This window comes from Eptatretus burgeri, chromosome 3 (genome assembly GCF_056783735.1).
Source record: "Eptatretus burgeri isolate ZD-2024b chromosome 3, Ebu_testis_v1, whole genome shotgun sequence".
Classification (NCBI taxonomy): Eukaryota; Metazoa; Chordata; class Myxini; order Myxiniformes; family Myxinidae; genus Eptatretus; species Eptatretus burgeri.
Window position 1 is genome coordinate 107,581,654 of NC_140963.1, and position 9,789 is coordinate 107,591,442.

Below are 9,789 nucleotides of genomic sequence, written 5' to 3' on the forward strand. Positions count from 1 at the left end.
TAGGTGACTCTATAAGCTCAATTCTAAGTGGTAATATGTTACCATAGGTTGTTTCCTTGTGACGCTTTGTCAATTTGAATCTCCTCTACCCCTAACTTTTGCCACGGTTTTAGTCTACAGCAATTCTGACAAAACCATGAATTCTGGGTTTACTTCCGGGTTTCAGGATGTCCACCCTCCCTCAAAATGTGTCCAAGATGGTCCTCTTTCCAAATGACGAGTGATTTTTGGGCCCTTTATGCCACTTTTTGCCCTTGGCTCCAGGACAATAGGGATATGGCTCTGATTTCAGGTCTGGCATTGAGGACCTCCATCCATTGTTGGGAGAGCAGAAGCAGCACATTCAGGGTAGAGTGACGTGGTCTGAAACCAAATTGATGATCATAAATCAAGCCATTGGAGAAGAGGAAGGGTTTAATGTCTGAAGTGATGATGGATTCCATAACCTTGCTGATGATTGGGAGAAGGCTGATTGGTCTGTAGTTGCAGGGAGCTGTTTTTGCACCTTTTTATGCAGGGCAGTGATGTTTTCTGATTTCCAAGCAGATGGCAGATGACCATGAGCAAATGAGAGGGTGAATAGAACAGAGGGAGGGTGAGCAAATGCAGAGGAGCAGGTTTTTAGGACACGTGGGCTGATGCCGTCTGGACCGGTTGCAGAATCTGAGTTGAGGGTTGACAGCAAGCTCTCCACCTTGTCAGGAGAAAAGGACACAGAGTCCAGGGACAGTTGGGTGTGACTGGGTCTGGTGGGTACAGAAAACGATGAGTTTTGGACACAAAATTTCAATGCAAACACCGAGTTTAGGCATTCAGCTTTTTCATGTGCGGTATCAGCAGTGTGGCCATTTGAGGTAAGGGAGGGGATGGAGGGGGAACATACACCAGAAACAGATTTGATTAAACGCCACCAGGATTTTGAGGAGGGAGAGAGGTTTGAGAGTTCAGACTTGAGATGAGAAAGATGTTGTTTTCTGGCTCTCCTGAGGATAGATACACACTTGTTCCGAGCTTTATGGAAGGAACTGAGATTACCCTCAGTTGGGTTTGCTTTTCATGAGGCAAAGGCAAGTTGTTTCAAGACAACTGCCATGCCATAAGCTTCAGTAAACCATGAGTGGGGGAAAGGGTAGGACAACTGAAGATGAGGGGGGGAAAATCTGTGCAAGAGGGAGAGCAAGTTTCTTCGAAAGAATTCCCAGGATGAATTGACTTTGGAGAAAGTGGCGATGGGAGACCAGTCTCGAAGTTTGATGGCTGCTTGGAGACCCTGCCAGTCGGCTTGAGTGAAAAGACAGACTCGACGGCACTGAGGTGGTTGTCTGATAACAGCCAGACTCGACGGCACTGATGTTGTCTGATAACAGCCAGAAAGATGTCTGAATATGAATACTTCAGCCTGTTCCTGAAACACTTGATTGGTGCACATCAACTTCAGCACAACTCCCTTTCCCAGTCCATATATGTGGGATGTTGTATCACATCCAAGTATCGCACACACAATTAATAAATAGCACATTGTTATATACTTGTGGGCCAAGTATGGTTTTCAGGACAGCAATATTCCAGCATCTTGGTGCCTTTTTCATGCCATGGTGGGATTCTGGTCAAAAACATATGTTTAGTGTGCTGGGCTGTGAGTGGAAACAAAGCAGTATCAGAATGTCTGTGTCATCTTCAATGAGGATAATTGGCTTAGTCATTCTGTCAGCAACACCAATGGCAGTCTGCACAATTAGCAGATTTTCATCTGCCATCTTGTGTGTGACATCCATGACAGTCTTAGTGATGAACCTTTGCTTATTCTCCTTGTTGGAAAGCAAGTCTTCCTTTCATTCTTTGAAAACCATAGACCCTGAGAATTGCACACGCAGTTTGTACAACATGCATCCCTGCTCGTTTTTTTTTTGTTGTGTCCTTTGCGTTGGCCAATCTGAATAACCATTCAAACACCACTACTGGTCGACCTCAGTAACTTGCCATATATTTGATGTATTTCTGGCATATCTCATCGCGTGTTGAACCATGATTCCATGGGATTCTGTGCAGCAATACTCCACCATCTAATATGTATTTGACATCTCTTGATTGTAAGGGCATATCTGGAGGCATCAACTTCCAAAGTGCATCACCCAAGGAAGCTTTACTTGCCAGTCGAGTTGCGCATTTATTCTTGAAGAATGCAGAGGGATAGCTGCACAGCTTGCATTGAAATGCCTCTGCCAGGCTACCATTATGAATCCCTGCAGTCAATATAGCCTCTGAAAGAGAAGCTGAGGATCGATGTGGATCACCTCCTCCTTTATTTTCACTGTGCTGTTGTTACTTAGGGTAACTATACTTGCTCTTTATGTTGAATGAGTATTGCATAATGCTTTTCCCAACCATGGATTTCAGTATCTTTTGTCCAACTTCACATGGGGATGAGTTGCCTGAACCATGGCTTGGCCTATTGAAGCCATCTTCATCTTTGTATCAGCACTTGTGAATAAACCTTGGAGCAAAATGCACAATGATTCTGGCAGGAAAGAGCAAGCTTCTTCTACTGAAGCCATTTCCTGATCTTTGGATTACTCATCCATCTGTTGGACTAGTGATTTCATGTCATTTTTATCAGTTTTGCAGTAGTCTTTATAATCCTGATTTCTTGTAGCTCAGAGCATCTTTGTTTGGGAAAGGGAATGGAATTCTTGGAGGAAATAATTGCTGCAGTGCTCCACAAAGTGACTACATTTGGCTTCCCGTTTATTTCATTTCTGATTACTTTATTGCCAAATTGTTTTATGAGCTGCTCCTTCACATAAGTGAAGCCATATCTGTGTCAGCAAGGTAGTCAGGCATTTTTTGTCTGAGGTTATTTATGGTGGTCTGCTCCTCATCATTCTCCTACAAGTACTCAATGGCTTTCATGAATGCTTCTGTTTGTGCTGTGTCCTGCGGTCTCCCCAGTTTAACAGTGGGAGTAGTATCATCATGAGGAAGGTATTTGTGAGGAATCTGCTTACTAGTCTGGAAATTGACATTGCAAACTTGGTGAGACCAAGATAGATTGTGTCCATGACCTTCATGCTGTTGCATGAAGGTCATGGACACAATCTATCTTGGCTTTCACTCTGTGGGCCCAGTCATCATTCCTCTCTGTGCATGTGTCTATTCTTTTGTTCCGGAAGTCATATGTTCTGATAGGTAACAAATTAAAGTCTTTCTTTTTCCCATCATATATGTCTGTTGTACCACAGAACAGACAGTGTTTGCCATAGCCAATTGGTGCCTCTGCAGATCTCAAACTATAGATTGGTTGGCTTGAGGCTGAAGAGTCAAGAGCTCTCTTGTGGTTGTATGCTTCTATACATGTTGGGTTGCTATATATTCTCTGACAGTCCCGATGAACCTGTTGCCTGGAATATCTTAATATAGTAGCCTGCGATAAAAATTTCACCGACAGGTTCTGTTGCAAAAAAATCAGGCAAAAAATTTCTATTTTGGTGACCATTTTTAATTTATGGAAATGAGGACACCTGGACTGTAAGTGTTTATATTCTATTCGGTGTGTTAAAGAGCATCTTTAAACATTGAAAATTGCTTGATTACAAGTGAAAATGTGGTCAAAACTATGTAATGACAAATATTATGGTGCCATCTTGGACTTATGCAAATTAGGCACTGTTGCAGAACTTGAATTTTGAAGGACTTTTGATATGTTTTTCTGTGGCCTTTTCTGAGATGAATCATGATAAAATTAATTATTTTGCAATTTGTAGTGGGTCATTCCATGTATATGCCTGGTGTTGGCTTAATGGTTGGGGTGGTGGGCTTGGGATCCTCAGATCCTGAGTTCAAATCCCACTTGGCTGTTGAATTAATACCAGGTGGGGTTGACTCTGCCTGTTCATCCTTCTGAGGTTGGCAAAATGAGTGCCAGCATGCTGGTATACTGTGTCAGAGTAGTGACCTGTCGAGGATTGTGCCCAATAGCCAAGGAGACTGCTTAGGCAGCACCAATGCTCTGCACAGAGTATTGTCCCAATGGATGGATGGATTCCATATATTGAATGGACTATATACTGGATGGTTTGCCAATGCTATCCCAATGGGTCACAGTGATCTAGATGCAATGGATGTCACAGTGATAACTGTGTTGTCCTTGCAAAACGAGTCTTTTTATCATGCACACCAAATGCACCGGAGCACATGAAAGTTCAACTCTATTAAGCACAAGTTAGACCTATTTGCAGCAATTTCTGCCCAAAGAGTCTGTATTTGATTATTGTAACAAAAAATTAGACTCCAATATACAGGCAATGGGTTGTAACAAATCCATCACTCCTTGCAGTCCATAACCTTGTGGAACATCACCATCAACCTTTCGGACATTAAATCTCAGAAGCAGTGCATATCAAACCTGTATCAGAAGAGCTGCCATTTTCAGAGATGCACACAACCTGCTGTCATAGCCCTGCAATCACACACGAAAATGCCAGCATCTCTGCCCCAGGGTGAGTGCACACATTGATGAATGGCAGACAGATGGTGCTTGCATTTATTGCACAAGTTAATCAGAGCAGATTAAATCAGTTCACTACTTCGATGAATCTCATTTTTCTACAGAAGGTGAGTCATAACATAAAATGTGAAAACTTCTGAACCTGAACATGAGCTTCACCTGAAAATAGTTTACTTCGACTTTCCCCATTGGATTATGCTGTTGAGTAGATTTGTGTGTAAGTAATATGTTTCAACTAAATACAACAAAATAAGACTATTCAATCTTTGAAGCAACAGCCATCTATGTTCAAAAAGTTTTCATAATTGTCTTGTGGAAGGTCAGCAAGTAAAATAAATAAAGTTCCTGAATGTTTCAACACAACTAATCTGCTGTAGTTTAACCCTTCCAGTTACCTCTTTGAAAGAACCAATGGAATTTCAACTATTGTAGAATTTAAAGATTATTCAATTATGCCTTGTCACTTTGACCTTTTGGCTTCTGACCCACCCTTCCCGTTCTCCCATCGTGTCTCAGGGAGACTTCTTCCCCGCCTTCTGCTACCCTTGGTGATTGTGCAGGAGACATCTGCGTCCACCGGTTGCACGCTTCCACAAAGGGCGATAATGAGGCATGGGGCACCGTTCCCACGCTACGACCATTTAGGCTTCATGTATTGCGTGTTGATCCCTCAGCACAAGATCAGGGAGGTCAACAGAAAAAGGGATAGTCAGCCTGTTGAGGAGTTTGCCCCCAAGTCTGTTTCTCTCTGTTTTGTTTCCATTAATATCCAGTCATTTGTGATTGGGATAAAGTAATTCTTCCTTTTGGAAGATAATTCTTGAGGATAGTATAATGACTGGTTTTCATTGGTTTTCAGTGTTTTTAATGTCTTCGTCAGTATATTTGGCTTCCAATGACTTGATTTCCCCCCTCCAACCTTTTTTGTTAAACAATTTTATCTTAATAACTGCAATGTTTATTTTTGTCTCAGAATCAGTGGTGTAATGGTTTGGCCATCTACTCTGAGTCTGGGAGGTTGGCGGTTCAAACTCTGGCCAAGTCATCCCAAAGACATTTTTTTTTTTAAATGGTATGTGCTGCTTCCTTACCTTTCACTCAGCATTTGAAAGGAAAGAGCACAGACAAACAATGCTGGAAAGGCAATAGCAAACCACCAAATATAACCCTTGCCAAGAAACTGTGTTGGCAGCACCAATGCTCTGTGAAAGGGTAGAATTCTAAATAATTAAATGCAATTTCTTTTATTCCTGACAAATAATTCACCTTCGAACACGAGGTGGAAGTGCCGACTGGAAGTCAAGCTCCACATCTCTCCTTGTCAGTCGGCTGGAGGGGCATTATTTCTTGTTTTAGTATCGATTCGATGAAGAACTGCAATTGGTTTTATTGCGACGCCTCGTGCGTCTCACAATAATGTGGTTGGGCAAATTTTGGGGCAATTGGCCCAGGTGTATGGACTTGTATAAAAATCAAAGAAAGGGCTTCACACAGAAACAGCTCACTCATCAAATACATAAAGCTCATTCCATCCACTCACTGACTGACCGACTCACTGGCACTAATGTATATCCCTAAATAAATCGGTACCTTCCAGGTGATGTATAAGGCTGGAATTCCACATTCCGATGGACATTGAAGCCGATACACTGGGAAAAATTACAGAACCATCAGAAAGTGTCTGTAAATGAAAATATCCGAAAATATGTGCAACCTTGTGCTCACTACAGGTGAGCGACCTGACACAATGTGTACAGCACAGTGGTAAGTGTTACAATGTATACACTTCAATAAAAATGTTAGTTTATGTATTTCTCTCACTGTCAAATGTAAAATAAAAACCTCAATTGATATCCAGCAGGAGGTCAGTGCTGCTTGCTTATAATCAGAAAGCTTGTATTTATTATGTACCTTCATATGAAGCATGGTTCATAATTGCTTAGAATGTGTAAGCTTACCGCACAAGTATATGTGTGTGTGTGTGTACATATATATATATATATATATATATATATATATATATATATATATATATATATATATATATATATATATATATATATATATATATATATCCCTGTGTGTCGTATGAGGCGACCAGGGTTGCGTCAGGAAGGGCATCCGGCATAAAAACCTATGCCAAATCATTATGTGGACAATAAAACGGATTTCCATACCGGATCGGTCGAGGCCCGGGTTACCAACGACCGCCACCGGTACCGTTGGTCAGCAGGGTACCAGTGGAAATTGTGCAACTGCAGGGCGAAGGAGGAGAAGGAGACGGGGAAGGCGGGTCCAGAGGCAGTGGGAGAGGGGGAAGGGTAGAAGTGTGGAGGTGAGAGTTGGAACTCTGAATGTTGGGACTATGACTGGCAAAGGGTGAGAGTTGGCTGATATGATGGAGAGAAGAAAGGTGGACATACTGTGTTTACAAGAGACCAAGTGGATGGGGAGTAAGGCGAGGAGCATTGGAGGTGGTTTCAAACTGTTCTACCATGGTGTGGATGGGAGGACAAATGGTGTGTGGTATTGTATGAGGAAGTCAGGAGTGGTAGAGAAGTATGTGAGGATGGTGCAGGATATGTATGAGGACAGTGTGACAGCGGTGAGGTGTGCAGTAGGAATGACGGACCAGTTTAAGGTAAAAGTGGGATTGCACAAAGGATCGACTCCGAGCCCTTTCCTGTTTGCAATGGTGATGGACAGGTTGACGGACGAGATCAGACTGGAGTCTCCATGGACTATGATGTTCGCGGATGACATCATGATCTGCAAGGAGAGTAGGGAGCAGGCTGAGGCGAGCCTCGAGAGGTGGAGGTACGCACTGGAGAGAAGGGGAATGATAGTCAGTCGGAGTAAGATGGAGTTCATGTGCGTAAATGAGAGGGATGGTGGTGTTATGGTGCGGTTGCAAGGAGTTGAGGTGGGGAAGGTGCATGGGTTTAAATACTTGGGATCAACTGTCCAAAGTAACGGAGAGTGTGGTCGAGAAGTGAAAAAGAGAGTGCAGGCAGGATGGAGTGGGTGGAGAAGAGTTGCAGGAGTGATTTGTGACAGAAGGGTAGCTGCAAGAGTTAAGGGGAAAGTATACAAGACGGTAATGAGACCAGCTATGTTGTATGGTTTGAAGGCGGTGGCACTGACAAAAAGACAGGAAGCGGAGCTGGAGGTGGCAGAGTTAAAGATGCTGCGATTCTCGTTGGGAGTGACGAGGATGGACAGGATAAGGAATGAGTATATTAGAGGGACAGTGCAGGAAGGACGGTTTGGAGAGAAAGTGAGAGAGGCGAGATTGAGATGGTTTGGACATGTGCGCAGGAGGGAAGCGGAGTATATCGGGAGAAGGATGCTGAAGATGGTGCCGCCAGGCAGGAGGAGAAGAGGAAGGCCAAAGAAGAGGTTCATGGATGTGGTGAGGGCAGACATGTGGGTGGTTGGAGTGTCAATGGAAGATGTGGAGGACGGAGCGAAATGGAGACGGATGATCCGCTGTGGCGACCCCTAACAGGAGCAGCCGAAAGAGGAAGAAGAAGATATGTATATATACATAAATACAAACATACTGTTGCGGATCCGGTGTGGCGGGATTCTCACCCGGTCCTCGGCGCCACCCTCACCACCACCGTCTCCGGGGTTTATAACGCCGGCCGGCTCAGCACAGGCCTCGGATCACGCGCCTTCAATCGCGATACCAACGTAATCCTTGTACCTTGCCAGTTGGGGAAATAGAACCCCTGGTAACAGACTGGTTTTGTCAGATGCCAAGCATTTTCTGCCAGTCTGTAACCATTTTCGTTTTACATGCCAATCGTACGGATCGTTCCTCAACGCGACACAAATTAATCCACAGCGGCAACTTCACACAAATTAACCAAATTTATTGGGGAACATAGGGGATCACAACACAAGCAAAATTCATGACAATGTTTATATTACCAATCCTCAACCCGTTCTTAACTAGGGAACCACGGTCTACAGGTTTCGAGGGGGTCGCTACCGAAATATGTCTTACACAACACGTGCAGACAAAGACAAACAGCATGCATGCAAGACAAACAGAGTACTTGGTGATGTCTCATGGACGAGAGGACAGTGTCAAAAGGGAATCACAAAAGGCGGCTATCCACGGAATCGAACCCCCAGCTCGAACCACGCCGTGTGGCGAAATGGAGCTCGTCCTCCCTCTGCCCCTTTCACACCGCACGCGGTCTCCGCGTGCTCTGACCTCGCGTAGGGTCGACGATGGGCCTCAGCTGATCTCTCTCACGGTCCAGCATACAAATCCCGGCCTGGCATGTTCTCCAGACAAGGCCCAAATCTAGGTGGACGGGCTCCGGCAAACGGATCGACAAACGTGACGAGCCGTGAGGTGAGTACGGATGGAGGCTCCACGGCCAGACGCAGGCCGAATCTGTCGATCACCTCCCCATACGAGTCGATCGTTGACTCCACGTGCAGGCATCCTCTCAAAGCCGACTGCCGTTTTTGTACCGGCTGATTCCACACAGTCCCTCCTTCGTTCGCTCGCCTTCAAAACACGTCGTGCCTTGAGAGCGACTGTTTCCACACACAGCTCTTTTCACGAAGCCTTCGTTTCTCGCTTCGAAGCGACTCCGAGCACTCGTGGTTTCTCTGTTGCCTTCCCTGCCTTTCTTTCGGCTCGTTCCTCACGAAAAACAGACACAGCTGTCCCGTGTACAGCCGACCGGTGCCACTACTGCGCTCACAGTTTCACCACAGTTTCTTTTCGTTCACTCCTTCGACACACCAGCCCACCTCTCAGCGAAAACCGACAAAAAGCCCACCCCCTTCGCATCACTTCCTCCGCTTGGCCACACCCTCTCTCCAGGCCACACCCCCTTCGCCGGCTGGGAGGGGCCTATCCCGGGATGGGGAAGGAACAAGAGGGATCACTTGTTTCACCACCACTGTACAAACACAAAAACAGGCTCTTACACCTCCCGACACACATATAACGTCCCTTAAACCACACAACCAAGCTAAACAGGCATATAATGGGGGATCTGAGCTAATCCTATATTTAGTAGTCCCATAACGGCCATTTCCGTAACAATACACACACACATATATATATATATATATATATATATATATATATATATATATATATATATATATATATATATATATATATATATATATATCTCTCAACAAGGAATAACAAGGAAATCCAACACAGGTGGAGGCCATTCAGCCAATCATGCCTGCGTGAACACCACACCAACCCATCAACACAAGATCCAAAGAAAATGCAAAAAAAACTT

At 44.4% G+C, this 9,789-nt stretch overlaps 1 protein-coding gene across 1 annotated transcript in view; it reads right to left on the reverse strand.

Moving 5' to 3' along the window:
- Positions 1-4,438, reverse strand: part of LOC147030654 (RNA polymerase II elongation factor ELL-like) — a 154,625-nt gene extending 150,187 nt beyond the window's left edge. The window contains exon 1 of the mRNA XM_085874882.1: positions 4,403-4,438. Within this exon, the coding sequence (XP_085731008.1) occupies positions 4,403-4,423 (21 nt within the window). The 5' untranslated portion in view covers positions 4,424-4,438. The remainder of the gene's footprint in view (positions 1-4,402) is intronic.
- Between the last annotated feature and the right edge of the window lie 5,351 nt (positions 4,439-9,789).